This window comes from Hypanus sabinus, chromosome 6 (genome assembly GCF_030144855.1).
Source record: "Hypanus sabinus isolate sHypSab1 chromosome 6, sHypSab1.hap1, whole genome shotgun sequence".
Lineage (NCBI taxonomy): Eukaryota > Metazoa > Chordata > Chondrichthyes > Myliobatiformes > Dasyatidae > Hypanus > Hypanus sabinus.
The window spans coordinates 39,856,689-39,876,062 of NC_082711.1; the positions used below are offsets into that span (position 1 = coordinate 39,856,689).

The window sequence follows — 19,374 nt, forward strand, 5'->3', positions numbered from 1 at the left end:
CGCTGGGAAGTGGGTCGCCACATAACCCCCCCCCCACCCCCAGAACCGGCGATACACCCCCCCCCCCCAATGTCCACAGTCTGGGCCGGACTCTGTTTGGGAGGTCTGCCTTTGCGCCACGGTGCCGGAATCTGGACCGGCTGCGCCCACGTCCAGATGGGCCGGTTTGAGTCGGTCCACCGTGAAAACCTCCTCTCTCCCCCCAATGTCCAGCACGAATGTGGACCCGTTGTTTCTGATCACTGTAAACGGCCCTTCGTAGGGCCACTGTAGCTGTGCCCGATGTCCGCCCCGTTGTACAAAAATGAACACAGTTTCGCAGGTCTTTGGGTACGCAGGTCGGGTTCTGTCCATGCTGCGAAGTGGTTATGGGGGCCAGGTTACCGAGCCTCTCAGACTGCTGCAGGTTCTTCCTCTTGCCCCCTTGGGGCAGGTATGAACTCCCCTGGGACGACCAGGGGTGCGCCATACACCAACTCGGCCGACGAGGTGTGCAGATCTTCTTTGGGCACTGTGCGGATTCTGAGCAGGACCCAGGGAAGCTCGTCCACCCAGTTAGGCCCTTTGAGGCGGGCCATGAGAGCCGACTTCCGGTGACGGTGGAAACGCTCCACCAGTCTGTTCGACTGTGGGTGGTAGGCAGTTGTGTGGTGCAGCTGTGTCCCCAAAAGGCTGGCCATAGCTGACAACAGGCTGGAGGTGAACTGGACGCCTCTGTCAGAGGTAAGACGCTGATCTCAGTTCCGGTGTCAACCAAAAAGCGGCATTCTGACCACTTGTCCCACTCATAGAGGAGGCTATCCCGATGGCCAGCCGCCGTAGCCATCAGCGGTGGCTGGCCCTGGTGTTTCCCGGGAACTTGCAGGGCAGGCTACAGCGGCGGGCTTCTACGCCCCACCGCTGCTGGTAGAAGCACCATTGTTCATTGGCCTCCTCACCCCTGCCTCTGGGGTTAGCGGGCTCTGCGGCCGAGCCTGGTCTGGTTTGCTGCTGGGAGTGTGGACTGGTGATCTGTGCAATGGGCAGCCCACTCTCCTTCTTGGCTTTCCACAGCAAGTCCACCCAGGCCGCCACCTTCCGGGGGTCACTGAAATCCGCGTCAGACAGCAGCAGGCGTATGTCCTCGGGCAGCTGCTCCAGGAATGCCTGCTCAAACATGAGGCAGGGCACGTGTCCTCCGGCCAGGGACAGCATCTCGTTCATCAAAGCCCGTGGCGGTCTGTCTCCCAAACCATCCAGGTGCAGTAAGTGGGCAGCTCGCTCGCACCGTGAGAGTCCAAAAGTCCTTATGAACAGGGCTTTGAATTCTGTGTATTTGCCGTCCTCCAGGGGCGACTGTATGAACTCCTCAACCTGGGCCGCTGTTTCCTGGTCGAGGGAGCTCACCATGTAGTAGTAACGTGTGGCATCCGAGGTTTTCTGCCGATTGTGGAATTGGGCTTCTGATTGCTGGAACCATAGGTGAGGTCGTAGCGTCCAGAAGCTTGGCAGTTTTAACGAAACTGCATGAACAGATGCGGCAGCATTCATCTTCGGCCCAAATATCGGTTGGGCCGTCGGGGTCACCAATTGTAGTGGTGTGCTACACGCAGCGTTGCAATAAACGACACAGAGTCAGTGAGCTGCAGTTGCAAAAGAGATTTATTCAAACTTCGCGGCCTCGCTTTAAAGCCTTCCTGATCCCGCCCTCCCCGGGCAGGAATGCTGTATTCACAGCCCCGTCCCGCGTGCAGGCTTTTCCCCTTGCTGGTGAAGCAGGCTTGGCACCCATTTTGGGACCGGCCTCTATGCCGGCGCGTGCCACTTTGTGAGCCGGTTCGAGTGTGCTGGGAAGTGGGTCGCCAGAATACCATATTTTAAAGGCAGCTGGGTATGAGCAATAACTGCTGATTCTGCTGTGATTAAAGAAATGATAAAGTGTTGCCTTTTATAAAGCATTCTATGTACATGCTGCACTCTCTATAACCAGTTGTGTGTTAATACTGTATTGTAACTATGAGCAGGAGAGTCACGTGGTGTGTCTGCTTTGCAACAACATAACTTTATGTGGAACGTTAATTTCAAACCAACATAGTCTAAGTCTGATACCCACCTCCCAAATCATTCTCAAAACATTCGTGAAGATATTATAAATTGACAATGAGAAAGATAAAGTTTTTCTTTGGAATTTTCATGCAAGCTTTGTGTATGTTGCATAAAACCATTAGATACTTGCTGCTGCTTTTAAGACTAATCAAATGGAATCCCATTTGACTAAGACAGCTTCCTGTAGCAACAAGTGTGCATAGCGCATCAAACCACCGAGCCAAGGAATGGCAGTGATGAGTTATCACTGAAAAAGGCACGCACCAAGTTTAGCCATGTCAATTTTAAATGAAAACATGAATGTTCAGAATGGCCATATTGGGAGCTGTAGTGTGGATGGCCAAGCTCAAATTGTTTTCAACTCAAGTACAGAAATGAATAATTATTCTTTAGAGATGTCTAGTTGTAGAATTCTTTAAAACAATATGAAATACAAGAATAAAAATACAGTATTTCTGATAAGAACAGCACCAGAAGCATGAAACACTGACAAATCTCATCTCTCTTCACATGCAAGGTCAGGAATGCCATTTTGAGATGTTGTGCAAACAAAATTATAAAATCACTTTAACACAAAGCCATGGCAGCTACTACATGTTTGAGACAAGGATTCAGAAGCAGGATGAAACAATATTCCATTTTGTAGGTTGTTTCAATATTTGATTTTGAATGTTGTTCCAAGATTTAATATTGTATGTTGCTACAAATTTCCAACATTTGCAGTATCTCTTGTGAAACAAATACAGTAGTCAGCAAAATGTTTATACTGATACTTGGCTCCCTTTCACAACATCCCTATCAGGATAAGTTTGCCATAGATGAACAAGTTTAGTTGTCCATGCAAAATCTGACATGCAAATTACAAAGAGTTCATCTTCAAAATTCAGACTAATCCCACCCTCTCGCACCTTCCAAATTCAGGTTGATAGTCTTGTAGGTCATGTCTCTTCAAGTAAGAATCCAAGTTTTTAAAAAAAAATGTCTTAGGTGTTTTGCCTATTGTCATCATTGTCATCCCACCTACTTTCCCTTAAAACAGTTACTTTAAATCATTTGCCCTAGATTTGTTATCCATCCTTTAAAAGAAAAATGCCTTTCTCTTTATTCTATTTAGGTTCTTCATGATTTTATTACCTAATTTTTCTTTAAATCATCTCATTCTTCTCTGTTCCAAAGAAAGTCTCTCCAATCTCTTGTCATAACTAAAATTTTCCTTTCTTCCTCTGCAACTTCTCAGTATAACCACATCTTGCAATGTGGAAACCGGAACTACGAACAAAGCTGAATCGGTAGGCTGACAAGTACTACATAGTCAAACCAAGATAGAAAATGGAAACCACCTTCCGTCCACCAAATTTGACCCAACCATTAACCACAAATTTACATTTGTGCTTATTCTTCTCACATTTTCATCACTCTCCCCAGATTCTACCACTGGTGTACACACTAGGAGCAATCCTCAGGGGCCAGCTAACCTACTGACACACATGCATATTTGGGATGTGGAGAGAAAATCCTCACAATCACAGAGATAATGCCCAAAATCAACACAGACAGCACCTGAGTTCAGAATCGAACCCATATATCTGGCACTGAGAGACATCTCCTCAGCTACCAGTGCCAATGTGCAGTCCAATCTAATTTCCCTTCTTTTTTTTTATTTCATAAAATATAGGAGCATAATTAAGCAATTTGGCCTATAGAGTCTGTTCCACGATTCAATCATGGTTGATTCTTTATCCCTCTCAACCCATTGTCCTGCTAATTAAGGAAACCACTCCATAGGATTTATTAGCCACCTTTTCATTCCATCCTAATACCTTTAAGGATCTGTGAATGCAGACTCCAAGATTTCTCTGTTGCTCCATAGCTCCTTACTCCTTAACTGTAACATTGGCATTGTACTCATAGCTAATAGTTTACAGCTGTCTTATCAGAAGAATATTAACCATATCCTTCAGCTAATTCTACTTGGCTATCTTTACAGTCCGTAGCCCTACTCTTTCCTTAGTTATGATTTTGCTCTTCTAGCTGTTATTTTTGCATTTATTTGAATTGTCTTATTGCTATCACATATACCAAGACGGCGCTACCAAAGATGTGCAATAGTTTACTAGTTCTTACTGGAACAGTTAAAAAAAACGTGGTTTTGCATGCTATCATTTCAATACATCAGTGCATTCAGGTAGCACAAGGGAAAACTAACAGAATGCAGAATAAGGTATTACAGTTGCAGGGAAAGTGCAGGAATACAATAAGGAATAAGACCATAGCTTGGGAGATCAAGAGTAATTTTTTATATATGTCTTGCAGTGTACTGCTGCCACAGAAACAACAAATTTCATGATATATGCAGCTATTAATAAATCTGATTCAGATTTTATTGTTTAAGAGGTCTGATCAATAATCTTATCACAGCAGTATAGAAGCTGTCCTTGAGCCTGGTGGTCACGCTTTCAGGCTTTTATATCTTCTACCTGATGGGAGTGGGGAGAAGAGAGAATGTCCAGGGTGGATGAGGTCTTTGAATATATATTGGCTGCTTTATCGAGATAACGAGAAGCGTAGGCAAACCCAAATGGAGGGTGGTTGCTTTCCATGATGTGCTGAGCAATGTCAATAAAACACTGCAGTTTATAGTTTTCTTGCTAGTATTGTTTGTTTTTTTCCCCTCTCTTACCTTTCAAACTCCCTTTTAATTTCACTATTAAGTTTACTGTACTTTTCTGTGCTTTATGTAGTATTAAGCTTTTGGTTAAAAGATCTTTCCTTTTTTCTTGATTCCTCATCCTTCGGGGGGGGGGGGTTCTAGATTTAGCAATTGCACTCAACTTCTTTGTGATGATACATTTATCTGAAATGTTTAAATCTCTTTCTTTATTGTCTCGTACCACTCCGACATACCTTCCACTAACTATTTTCAGTTTATTTTGCCTAAAAAATCATCACTGCCTTGTAAAATTAGCATACTCATCAGGGGTGATTGATAGGTTCGTGGCCTAAGGTAGTAGGAGATGAGTTATTAACTTCAAACTTTCTGCATAATCACTCTAAGAGTTGAACTGCATGTGCATGTAACGAGAGCTGTATAACTCATCTCCTTCTACCTTAGGCCACAACCTTATCAGTCACTCATGCTGCGGACACTTTCTGGAGGTTCAGGATCTGTATGCTCCACAACCGCTGGACTAAGTGTGTAAATGTAGGAGGGCAGTATGTTGAAAAATAAATGTGCTAAGTTTTCTAAAATGGACTCCTCTCACGAACTTATCAATCATCCCTCATATACCATTTTCACTTCTTGGCACTGGAAACTTGGCAACACTTGTGGGCTGCCCTCAGTACATCCTTGGAATATGTCAGTTGTTGATGTAAATGTATGTTCCTTTGTTTCAATGTACACATGACAAATAAAGCTAATCTACTCATCAGAAACTTCTCAAGGGCAATTAATTAATGTCCGCAATGCTGAGATTACAAAATCAAAGAAAAATACAAAAGATATATTTCCTTTAGCTGAGGGAACAAAAATCAATTACAAATAACTGTTAGTCAAAAAAGAACTTTTTTTTCCAAGCACAAGATGAGATCTGAATCTCAACTGCCTTTGGTGGCAAATCCCAACACATTTCAAAAATGATGAATTTGTACTTGAAGAACAGTGACATGTACATCAAAGGAAGTTGTGGTATATTCACCCAATAGTTATAATAACTGCTATTATAAAATTTTTGTATAGGGGTGTGGTAGGTGTTACTAGGCAGGAAGAAAATACTCTCTCTGTCTTGAAGTTATTACTGTTAACCAAGACTTCAGAAAGACAAAAATTTTTGGCCTGATGAATTCATAATGGCTCTGCACAACAGTAATCAAATCTCACCTTCACTTCCCTTGGTCTTGCAAATTTGTTCCTTTTGGATACTTGTCCTCATCTCATTTGCAAGGTCTTTAACACACAAGAGAAAGCAAATCCTGATAAAATGATGTAGCCACAAATGGAGAATTGCATCTGGTTGCAGCCCCACTGGATCTAAATAATTATACAATACAGAAGGGATCTACTGAAGTAATTCTAAGGAAGAGGATCTTTAATTACATGGATAGATTTATTTATTAAAATACAGGAAAGCATTTAGCCTTTTGGGCCTGTGTCAGCTTGTAGCGCAGTAATCCCATTAGTCCCATTCTCCCTTTTAATTGCTCTGTATTTCCACAATTTATTGTTTTTCATTAAGGCATGTAGGATCCATGGAGACTTAGTAAATTGGATACAAAATTGGCTTAGCTGCAGAAGACGGATGGTATTGGTGGAGAGCTGCTCTCTGACTGGAAGTCTGTGACCACTGGTGTTCCACAAGGGTCAATGCTGGGATGAAAATACTGCTGATTAACATGCTTGCAGAAGACACATAAATTGCTGAAGTTGTGGATATTGAAGAAGGTTCTTGTCCAGTGGGAAATGTGGGTAGAGAAATGGCAAATGGTGTTCGATCCAGCCGAGAGTGAGGTGCTGCACTTTTGGAGATCAAACGTTAGGAGAAAGAATACAGTAAATGACAGGACCCTTAAGAGCATTGATGTACAAAGGGGTTGTGGGGTGCAAGTGTATGGCTCCCTGTGTGGTAATATATGTAATTATGTAGTAAAGAGGGCATACAGCATACAGATTGTTGAGTATAGGTAAGGAAATCATATTGTGGTTGCAAAAAACTTTAGGTAAGCCTCATCTGGAGTATTATGTTGTGCTCTGGTCAGCAAAATAGAGGAAGGATGTGAAATTAGAGAGTATTTAGATCAAGGGAAGTTGGGCATATTGGAATTATTTTGATAGCTAAATAATCATACTCTTTTCATTCAGAAAATGTCAAATAATTAGAAGAATAACTTAAAAAGTAAAACAGCGAATTTAAAGGATATTTTTCAGGCAAATTTTGTTTTTAGAGGTAGATACCTGGAATGTTCTACTGAGGAGTGGTGGTAGTGGATACAATAGTAACTTATAAAAGAGATAGACAGACACATGAATAGGTATGGAGTGGAGGGATACACACATATGTAGGAAGGTGGACATCATAGTCAGAACAGACACTATGGTCCCAAGGCCCACCCTGTGCTGTACAATGTTCTATGCCCATCATCTTAATTGTTTTTGTCACTTATCTACACTAGATGAAATTCACAGTGGCAAATTAACCTATTATCATATCTATGTAGCTTGGGCAGAAAAGAGAGCACACTAAGGAAACTCACACAACCACAACCAAACTCCAATCTCATACAAGGTGAGGATTGAACCTTGGTCCAAGTACCTGTGGAACAGTAGCAGCAACAGCTGAACAACTGTTCCACAGGTAACTGAACTATAACATGCAAAAGGGCTGCATCTGAAAAAAAAACATTTGCTTGGACTATGGGCAGAGAAGGCCAATCTAAAATCCTCTTACGTGAAGTCAGTAAGAACTCAGTGAACTGGGTGGTCACCTGTGCAGTAACCATTCTCAGAGCCTAATATCTATTACTAACACTGTCCAGGAACAGACCCCTCAGACCTTCTGACCTGTTCTCACCAAAATTCCCAACTAAGCTAGTTCCAATTGCCCTCGTTTAACCCAAAACGGGGGGGGGGGGGGGGGGTAACAACAAAGGCTCGACAAGTTTCCCTCCAGTAACACAATCACCTCCTCACATAGAATCTACCTGGATGGTGGCAGAGGATGATACAATATGGACTTTTAAGATACTCTTAGATAAGTACGTGGATGTAAGAAAATGACGGTTATGGGCTAAGTAGGTTAAATTGGTCGTGGGTAGGTTTTGATAGGTCAAGCGCAACATCGTAGGCCCCCACACTGTGTATCCCTCGAAACTTTTCCTATCCAACTATCTGCCATTTGTCATTCACCTGAAAACGTTAACTTGTTTTTTAAGCCCACCACATCTAATAAATTGATTCTCGTAAGCATTCAAATCTTCTTCACACGATCTTCCTCCCCCACCCCTCTGCTCCGCAAACTCCCTTCCATGCGTCATCCACTCTCCCGGCGATGACATCACCCTCGTCTCAGCGCTACGCCCACACGGTGACGCGTCTGCTCAGGAATTCGTTTCCGGCGGGCACTGCCGGCGCTCGGCTGAACTCGGAAGCCGTCGGCGGTGCTCGGGGAGCAGTCGGGAGACGCAGGGGCGACCGCTAAAGTAAGGAGTAGTCGCGGGCGCAGCCGCGGCCCTAGAGAAATTGTGCGTCGGTGACAGGGTGGGGGGGTAGCTTTGTCTTTTCAAAAAAAAAAGGAAGTAGAGGTCGTAAGTCAGCGGGTGAGGACATCCATTGGGTGCATATCAATCCTCCGAGGAGTGTGGCCGGGGCCAGAAGTCATTTGAGTGGCTGGAAATCTGCTAACTCCGGCTGACCTGCATGTTAAGGTAAGTGGGCCGCTCGTTCCCTCCTTGCACAAGGCACCGCCAACCGTTCGGGGTCTGTCGCCGCTTTTCACCGGGTACAAGCTGTCCTGGATCTGGAGAGAAGAAGAATCATTCATATGATCATTATCAATATATCTGTCCCTCTTACCACAAAAAGGACGGAAATATGATACGTCCTATTTATGGGTGGGGGTAGTACAGCCACTGAAATATACATTTTTTTCGCATTTATATACACAAGTGTGATGAAGGGTACAGTTCTAAGTCTTGTCAGTTTTCTCTACACTGAACTCGATTTCTTTGTGGATATTCTTGCAAGATTTTGAGCATTGTAATCGTCAGGCCGGTTCGAGCTTTTACTCTTTTGTTTTTCCATCCACAGCACCATCTTTTTCTTGCTTAGTTGAAACTTTGAAGATCCATGTGAAAGAGTTTCAATGTGATCACTTGTTTCTATTATGTGAGGATGTCTTTGTCTAACTTTTAAGTATTCGCAGTAGTAGTTAAACACCCGACGAAAGCTGTCTAGCTTTCCCTTCTAGTGGTCTTGAGTGTGCATTTTATTTGCTTTTGTTTTATAAAAATGACTGCTCTTTGATTCTTTAATCATCTCAGCTTTAAATTCAAACGAAAATAGTTCCACTTTGAAGGTTTTTTACAAATGTAAAAGATTAACTGTGAACACCCTATTTTGCAGATGGAATTTTGTGATACAATAACTTTAAACAAAAAAGAAATTGCCATGCAAGGCTTTGTGCGAGCGATGACGTGACCTATTTTTATTTCGCAAATGGACAAATATGGAAAAGGAGTTCAACGGCCTAAGGTGTTGAAGCATATTAGCAATTCCGTTTAAGATATTAATTTAACTTGACAGATTAGGTTCTCCTTACTACAATTTAAGAAAAAAAGAATCTCTCACAACGAATCAGAAACTAAAAATAGCGGCACTTCGCTCTCACTATGACTTCCTGCCCACGACTTGAACATTAGCTCTGCAGTTATTCTGCAGATGCAGTATGTTATGCTGTAAAGTATGTTGGTCTTACAGGACAAAGATATGCACATACAGATCCAAAGTGTCCTGATGGCTAATGTATTCAGTTTTTCTTTAAGGGGAAAACAACGACATTCTCATAATGTGAAAGTGTGCATGTAATTTGGCTTAGTTATTCTAATGTCATTATAAATAAATCAATGTGCCAGAAATAACTCTGTCCTCTGATATATTTATTTGGGAGCTTTTGCAGATGGCCTTGATGTAAGGGCTAATTCCGAATCATGGATCTTCTGACACTGTGGTGTTCTCTTCAGTACTATAGTTGAGCACCATCCAAGATAAGACATTGGAGAAAGCATAATCCCCTTTTCAATTAGTTCATCTCATTGGAATAGCAAGGACACCACTGATGACATGTACTATGAAGAGGGAAAATTAACTTAATTTTCCCTTATCTGTTGTGTGGAGGCTTGTGTGCTTCAAGGACTCCATCAGGCGATGCCGACTCAGGCTAAAGATGCGATGTCAGATGAAGGTTGATCCAACCCCAGCTGCCAAATGTACAGACTTGTGTCTGCTTCTCCTGGACCAAACCATGCCATATCAGTGACCTGTAATTACATGTATATCACCTTGGGCCTGGATATAATGGACCCTTTCTGATTAGCCTATTTTGTATTGCTAGCACAGTTAGTAAATGATTAACAATAGTTAAAATGCAGTTTCAGAGGATGTCATTGGAACATGTTTATTGATTGATATAGACACTGTTGACAGGATTGGTATCTTTTATCCATTTTATTAATAAATCATGTGTGTAAGCTACAAAAAAAATCATTAGGCTCTGAAGAAACCCCAGAAGACTGGAAAGCTCACATAAAATGCTGGCGGAATTCAGTGAGTCAGTCAGCATCTATGGAAATGAATAAACAGTCGTCGTTTCAGACCAGGACCTGATGAGGGTCAGCCAGAAATATTGACTTTTTATTCCTTCCCATAGATGCTGACTGACCTACAGAGTTCCTTAAGCATTTTGTGTGTTTTGCTCTGGATTTCCAGCATCTGCAGAATCTTGTGTTTAAGACTGGAGTTTTATTTGCTTAAGGAGAAGTTATGTTAAGCTAACTGAATCGACCTAGATTGGTTTCTGCAATTAGAGAGATTTGCATACAGACTGGTTAGAAAGGTAGTAGTAATTCAAGAGAGAATTTCAAATTGGATGCAAAACTGGTTTAGTGGCAACTCTTTGTTATTGGCTTTCTTCAAGGCTTTGTTTCTTTCATTTGTATGTGCAGTGGATTCAGGTTAATTGGGCCATTGGTTAATCAGGGCAGCCAGTTATTTGAGATAACTCTGAAAGACCAAAATCTAATAATTCCCTTAATTTATTTGGGACACTATGCCGCTTAATTGGGAGAGGAAACTGTTGCCGAATAGTTTCTAACTAGTGCACTCGCATGGCTGTTTGACACCACACCATGCTTAGAATGAATAGTTTTTACATAGTGTCAGATATCTGCTTTTGTGTTCAAAAGTCCCTGGTAGTTGACTTTTGTCAACTTTTGATAGTTGATTTTTGATAGTTGGTGAGAAAAAAGCAGTAGGACATTTCAGAATTGTTTTGCTCTCTTTGATTTCAGGCATTCAGGCTTGGAGATGCGAAAAATGACCAAGAGTGAAAATCAAATGATTGCGATACTTCAAGTTAGGAACTACAAAGAACTTGAAAGTGTCAACAGTCATTTTGAATGTTACAATGAAAGTGAAGATTTGGAAGATGCAGTTGTTGAAAGCATTGTGCGAAGGCAGAACATTATCTGCACTAGATGTCTTCGCTAATTTTGTTCATTTGCAGTCAATCAAAGTACATGGCAGCATACACTGGATAAATTTATCCATCGATAATGATTAGGAACTAGTACAAAGTTTTATAGCACTGTAGTAGTATTGGTATCGGATGAACAGGGAGAGGTAGCAACTCTGAAGGAGCTTGTCGTGTCCATTCCAGAGAGGTTCACTCACCTTTGATCCCACTAAGCACTCAGCTCTCACCTGTGGCTCCAGGTAGCTGTTTACATGCAACACTGGCCACACCCCCATTACAGCACTTCCAGGCGTGCTAAACCAGCTAAGAGTAACCAGCAGCCTCATACCCCAGTGAGATGGGGACATCCATCTATTGGCAGTCAAAGTCATCTGCTGCAGACTGGGCAGATGAGATCTATGGTGAGTTTCAATGGCTACAAAGGCCGTGCTACAAAACGCTGTGGAGAGCAAAGGGCATGACGAGGAATAGAAGGAGTGGCAGGTTATTTTGAGGAAGTAGAAAGGCTACAGAAGGACTTGTATTAGCAGAATGGGCAAAAAAAGTGGCAGTGTCAGGAGCTGTGTGGTCATGTACTTCGGTAGAAGAAATAAAAGGTTTGACTATTTTCTAAATGTTGAAAAAATTCAAGTCTGATGCGCAAAGGGACTTGGGAGTCCTTGTGCAGGATTCCCTAAAGGTTACTTTGCAGTTTGAGTCTGGTGAGGAAAGCAAATGCAATGTTAGCATTCATTTCAAAAGTACTATAATATATAAGCAAGGATGCAATGTTGAGGCTTCATAAAATGCTGATGAGGCCTCACTTTGAGAATTGTGAATTGTTTTGGGCCCCTTAGAAAGGAACTGCTGACACTGGAGAGAGATCAAAGGAGGTTCTCGATAATTATAACAGGATTGAATGGCTTGTCATATGAAGAACGTTTAATGGCTCTGGGCCTGTATTCACTAGAATTCAGAAGAATGAGGGGTGATGTAGTTGAAACCTATTGAATGTTGAAATGTTTTGCTAGAGTGGTTGTGGAGAGGATGTTTCCTATGGTGGGAGAGTCTAGGACCAGAGGACACAGCCTCAGAATAGAGGGCTGTCCTTTTAGAATGGAGATGAGGAATTTCTTTAGCCAGGGTGTAGCGAATTTGTTGCTAAAGGCAGATGTGAAGGCCAAGTCTTTATGAACATTTAAGGCAGAGATTGATAGATTCTTGATTGGTCATGGCATGAAGGGATATGGGGAGAAGGCAAATTGGGGCTGAGGTGGAGAGTGGATCAGTCATGATGAAATAGTGGAGCAGACTCAATGGGCCAAATGACCTAATTCTGCTCCTATGTCTTATTGTCTTAAGGTGTCATGGTTATCCACTGCAACCAAGAAGAACCCAGTTTGTGATACTTGTTCATACCACTAGACCAAGGCTTCTGAGGTTGAGAGAGTAGAATTGCCCCACTGCAATAGTTTTTCCTCTTTTTAAAAACTCTACTTTACAGGTTTCTGTCATCTTCGGATGTAATGAGCCACCAGTATTGGTAGTGTTCTAATTTGTTCTGTATTTCATTTAAATGCATAGTTTGTTGCTCTGTTAAACTGCAGTTTGTCCTTTTTAAGCCTTTTTAACTATTTCAGTGAATCTTTCACTACTTTGGTTAGTTTGTATAATTGGGCTAAAACGTACTGGTCTCAATTTGTCCCAATTAACTATTGATGATTTTGCCTTGAATGTGGACAGCGTGATAGAAAAGTTAGTAGTGGGGTAAAATTGTTCAAAAAAAGAGAGAAGCTTTTGATTCCAGGAAGATATAGAAGATCTGACCAGTCAGGTAATAAAGTGGCAAATTAAATTAAATTAGTGTGAGGTGATAAATTTGGGAATATTCAATAAATGGGAGTGCATTGTGAAGTATAGGGGAACATGGATGACCACTAATTTTTGAACCTTACAATGTAACAGGAATTAAATACTGCAATTACATAGGCCACAGAATACTGTGCAGAATTTTGGTCAGCATGTGACAGGAAAGATGCGATTGCATTAGGAAGTCCAGACCAAGTTTGAATCTGGCAATATCTTTGCAAAGTTCGAAGTATGTATACCATATACAACCTTGACATTCATCTTATTGCAGATGGCAGCCATAAAACAAAGAAGCACTGTAGAATCCACGAAAAATACCACAGAACAAAGACTGTCACATCCAGTGTGAACATACCATGCAAACAATAAAAATGTAAAAAATAATGCACAGAACATGAACTACAAATTTCTCAAATGTGAGACCACAGCTATGGAGTCATTTCAGTACTGAGCCGAGTGCAGCTGGTCAGGCCACCTGCACCCAATGATAGGAGGGAGATAGGTCAAATGCAGGGGGACATACAGGCTCAGATGCAGTGAGTTTAATACTGGGTCGTCCTCCACCCTCATCCTGGATGCCATAATCTTTTTAATCTGGTTTGGCGCTTAAATCAGTTGAAGATCAGTTTGTTTTTCACTTTCGGACCTGAGCCCGGAAGTTTCCATCAAGCCTGAAGTTTCAATCTAGCCTGAAGTCTGCTCCAGCAATGGCCGATGCAGCCATACCTGCATTCTTGAGAGTCTACCTAATCCTTCATGATACTGCAGAAATGTCATATCATTCAGAACATTCAAATATACAACTCCCAAAGGGAAATTACAGGCTGTGGATTGCAGTAATCTTAGTCCAGAAGAAGTATATTTAGTAGAATAGTCAGTACTTTGGTTAGCTGCGCACATCTTGGATGCAGGACATTGCAACTATAAGATCGTTCATATGCCTGGATTGTTTTCTGCATATAAATTTGGCACGGGTTAGCTGTGGAATCATTATATATGGTTTTAGTTGGTAAATTAGTAATCTTAAATTGTGTAGAATGTGCTAACAATTTAAAAGGCAAAATTTGACCATCTATTTTACAGTTTTAGGTAAGATTAGTTCTTGCACCAATGAGCTTTCTTAGTTATTTGTTGTGATTTTGGGAATTGCAAATTTGCATACTCAATTCATAATAGCTGTTTTGTACTGTTAATTAATAGTTTATGTAACAGGTTTGTGAAATGACTGAAAACACACCAACTCTTTAAATCGATACGCACAGAGCTAAGCCCAAAATTAATTATTTAAAATGTGAATGATTTTTATTTTTCTTCTTTGCCAACTAGCATTGTTGACGTTGTTTTAATGCTATGTCCTGATAAGTGGACTGTGTTGGAATTTCAAAGGAAGTGTGCCTGATGTCTATTGTGCAATGTTTTTAATGAGACGTCCAGACTTCAGGTGGGATCTCCTTCACAAAGAAAGTCCTATGATATTAATCAAACATGATCAGAGCATTTTTTTATGTCTATGTCAAAATTTGCGCATTAAACAAAATAAAGGAAAATAAATTAGTTATTCTTTGCATAACTAACCAAAACTTTGCTGTGTACAGATTGACTGCAATCTGTAGCAATGACTATTTCAAGAAAAATGTGCTTCCTCGGTTTTGAAAGAAATAGTTTTTATGGCCTTGAGGCATCTCAAAAGGGCCAATTATATTTCATTGGGATATCCTGAAGTATAACGTTTTTGTTTATTTTCTAGCTGCACTAGTCCATTCTGCAGTATGTTGGGATTGCATTGCAAGAACTGTGAACCTGCAATTATGGAAGTATTCTTGGCCACGAGGCACCTCATGGAAGCCAAATAAGTGTTTCTTTTTGGGGGAGAGAGGGTGCACATTCAGCAATTTGTGTGCCGCACAGCCATCAGTGAGATAACTGGGTTCTTCTTTCCTTGATGTTGATCTGAGGGGAAAGTGTTATCAATTACACCAAATCAACTCTTTCAATAATCTCACCGGAATTTGCTTCCATCATACAGGCTTTGGCTTTACGCTATACTTATAATTCTATATTGATGGGTCAGCATAAGGTGTATATTTAGATTTAATGGGCAGGGAATAAACCCATAGTTTCTCATATTGGTTCAAGTTTGTTTCATAGTAAAGTACAAAACCATTTGGCAATATTCCTATGAATTATATTGCCTGAGGCTTGGATCTTGTCTCGTGTCCATTAGCTTTTTCAATGAAACACTGGGAAAATAACTGTTACTTGTATCCTTTTCCAATTCATACCTCAGCATTGTCCATTCCTTTAATTGTAAGTGACCATGTTTTTGTGTTCTACTTGTAGAATCATCAATGGAGAGTCTCGCTTTCAGGAACTTTTTTTCTGAAGTACTTAAGCCCATTACATTTCTTAAATCAACTAAGTTATCAGTTTATTGTTGATTTGTGAATCTGTGCAAATCCCTTTTGTCTATTTTTAGTTACTCTGATCAGTAAGGTGGTGATGAATCTTGGCCTTGAACACCTTGGAAGGTCAATCTAGAAATCTGAATTTCCAGTGTTCTACTTTTCCAATTTCCAATTCCCGTTGAGTATTGTGATTGGGCTAGGTTAAGTTGCTGGAAGGGCCTGTTCCATGCCGTATCTCTAAATAAGTAAATAAATCCTGGGTGATTTATTATCCCTCTCAACCCAGTGCCAGATTGTTTTTATTGAGAGTAATAATTTATACAGTACCTATTTAAAATACGTAACTTGGAGCAAACTATTTAATTGCTGTGTTTCTCTAATCGTGTTACTTGGACAGTACAACACTATTGCCAGTTGCAACCCAAGTTTCAGTGTATGTAGCATTTTCAATAGTTCTGATTTTTCATCTCTGGGAATCTCCTGCTAACATCCACAGCTAGCTGTATGAAGTCACTGTTACAACTGAGGCAGCTGTGCATAGCCCAGGTTGCTCTGAAGTTATTCTGTAGTGCTAAAATATGAAACCGCTTGATAAAGTGAAGTATACTATAAATGAAATGAGGCCCACAATTGGTCATGGTTGATCCTGGATGTAGTGTCTTAGCTGTCTTAAGTCAATATGTAAGCCAGGACAGTACGATATGAAGAGCAAGCCATTGCCCATGCTGTAAGCTCTCCCTCTCAACACAGTTGTTGAAGCTAAAGCAGGGGTTGCAGACATTTTTTTTATGCCCTGGACCAATACCATTAGGCAAGGTTGGGAACCCCTGATCTAAGGGAACTGCAGAGGCAGACAGACATACTTTATTGATCCCGAGGGAAATTGGGTTTCATTACAGCTGCACCAAGAATAGTGAAGAAATATAGCAATATAAAACCATAAATAATTAAATAATAATGTTAATCATGCCAAGTGGAAATAAGTCCAAGACCAGCCTATAGGCTCAGGGTGTCTGACACTCCGAGGGAGGAGTTGTAAAGTTTGATGGCCACAGGTAGGAATGACTTCCTATGCCACTCAGTGTTACATCTCAGTGGAATGAGTCTCTGGCTGAATGTACTCCTGTGCCTAATCAGTACATTATGGAGTGGATGGGAGTCAATGTCCAAGATGGCATGCAACTTGGACAGCATCCTCTTTTCAGACACCACTATCAGAGAGTCCAGTTCCACTCTCACAACATCACTGGCCTTATGAATGAGTTTGTTGATTCTGTTGGTGTCTGCTACCCTCAACCTGCTGCCCCAATACACAACAGCAAACATGATAGCACTGGCCACCACAGACTTGTAGAACATCCTCAGCATCGTCCGGCAGATGTTAAAGGACCTCAGTCTCCTCAGGAAATAGAGACGGCTCTGCCCCTTCTTGTAGACAGCCTCAGTGTTCTTAGACCAGTCCAGCTTATCGTCAGTTCGTATCCCCAGGTATTTGTAATCCTCCACCATGTCCACACTGACCCCTTGGATGGAAACGGGTCACCGGTGCCTTAGCCCTCCTCAGGTCCACCACCAGCACCTAGTCTTTTTCACATTAGCTGCAGATGATTTTGCTCGCACCATGTGACAGGTGGCGGATGCAATTTGGCACCAGCAGCATCGCAGGAGTTGCCAGTCAGCATTGAGCTCAATGGACTCCAGATCTGTTTTTTCCCCCCTTGGGATTTACTCCAGAAGCCTTTCCCATGAGTGGTTATAGCCACAAGGCATTGGAGGTTTGAGATCAGAGTTTTCCTTTCCCGATGGCTCCCAACGCCATATTTTTCAGCCCCATCTACCCAGATGATCAGCTTGTGTTGAGCCTGCTGCTGTCAGACTTCATGTTTTCTGACATAAGTTTCTGTGGTCTATGGAACACTGAAGTGGAAATAATGCCATGCAAATTTTTGGGATTATGCTTTCATGTTGCCATGTACTTGTCTATTTCTGTTTCTTTTAGATATCATTGTGATGTGGAGAGTTTGCGATTATATTTCAGTCTTTCATTTGGCAACTTTAGGGTGGATAATGAAGTGAGTTTATTAGAAAACATTGGGTCATAGCCTTTGATTTTTGCATAGTTTCCAAGTCTGAAACAAAACTTTATGAAGGACAACTTTTACCTTATGAAAAGTATATTTTTAATTCATCTGAGAGTGGGAGTGTTATGGCTAATTTCACTGGGTTAAGAATCAGAATTCTGGATTGTTGATCCTGATATGTATAGTAAAGTTCAGTTCTCACAATGCCAGTTAGAGAATATAAATTCAAATAATTAAGTCTACTTTGAAGCTAGTTTCAGTATAGTAACTGAAACTGCAGATTGTTGTGAAACCCTTTCAGGTTCACATAAGCCTTTTTACAGAAGGAAACCTGCTATCTGTGTTTGGTCTGGCCCCAGAGCAAGTGATATAAAAGACTCTGATCACTTACTCAGTTTAGTGGTAATTGGGGTTAAACTTTTCCAGTAATGATCACATATTGTGAATGAATGTGGAAAAACTCGGTGCATCATGAATTTAATTCAAATTGTCTAAGAATGCAGTTTGGTCTGCACATTTTTGTGGGCATGAATAGAGACTGAAATGCTGTCTGTTTCACCATGTAAATAATACTGTTCCGAGGCAACCAAAGATGCGTACTAAAAATGTATGTTGGTAACTTCTGTGAATTTAAAGGCAGGGGTTTAGATAGGATCAACATTTTCATGGATCACAAGCAAGGGGAAAGCTCCATGGTCCTCCATTTGAAACATTGTAGCTTTTTACTATAGTGAACTCCAGTCAGTTTAATTGGTTTGGTTGGACTGGGTAACGTAAGCATAGGAGTATGTAGAACCAGCTTTGTCAAATGGGTCTATCAGATATGTTTCTCTCTGTATACTCAGAGCTCAAAACAAACCTGTGTTTGGTGTTTGTATTCTTTCCAATATTACCTATGCTGAAATTACTTGTGCTGATTTCCCCCCCCCCCCCCCCAGTTAAAGAATTAAAATTCAAACTGAGATCACAATTTAGAAGTGAACTTATAAAGCAAGTAGCTATAAAGAGCTGATATCAGCAAAATATGGAAAGTGGTATTGACAGCTGGCATATGCTGCTATGTGATGGAGCATGGTGTTACAAGTGAAGTCAAACCATCACGCTATTTTAAACAAGTAAAATTACTAACGGTTGATGCAAGAAGACATTAAACCTTACCTGAAGTGAAAGGCGACAGGTAAACATTTGAGAGCATGTTACACTTTTCACATATGACCATCACCCTTCCCCCCCCCCCCCCTTACATTTGCATCCACCTATCAACTTCACAGGTTGGTACTGTCTTAAAGCATATGGCATCCTTGCCTTTATTGGTCAAGGAACTGTGTTCATTGGTCAGGTGGTTATATTGCAGCTCTAAGTAGGTCGCATCTGGAGTGTTGCATTCAGTTTTGATCACCCGAGATAGGAAGGATGTGGAGTCTTTGGAGAGGATGCAGAAGTTTAAACTGAAATCTATTTACCTTTTTAAGTGTGGAAGGAAATCTGATTTCTATATGCTAAATAACTAATAAAAGGCTATGCATATTGTACATTTGCACTGCCCGCCCTGTTTTTTGCAATTAAGTGTTATACAGGCAGTCCCCGAGTTACGAACATCTGACTTACAGGTAACTCGTACTTACGAACAGAGGGAGGAGAACGCTGCCCGCCATTTTAAGTCGTTGCCATTAACGCTGTGTTGGGTGTGTAACTTTGTATTTGGCTTAA

At 41.3% G+C, this 19,374-nt stretch overlaps 1 protein-coding gene across 3 annotated transcripts in view; it reads left to right on the top strand.

Moving 5' to 3' along the window:
- The first annotated feature begins 8,179 nt into the window (after window positions 1-8,179).
- The window catches only part of LOC132395409 (integrin beta-1-A-like), a 77,635-nt gene continuing 66,440 nt past the window's right edge, over window positions 8,180-19,374 (top strand). Inside the window, exons 1-2 of one of the 3 annotated variants that reach the window (XM_059971951.1) lie at window positions 8,287-8,505; window positions 9,203-9,331. In XM_059971951.1, the coding sequence (XP_059827934.1) occupies window positions 9,296-9,331 (36 nt within the window). In that variant the 5' untranslated portion in view covers window positions 8,287-8,505; window positions 9,203-9,295. The other 2 variants (XM_059971953.1, XM_059971952.1) reach the window with 2 other exon arrangements.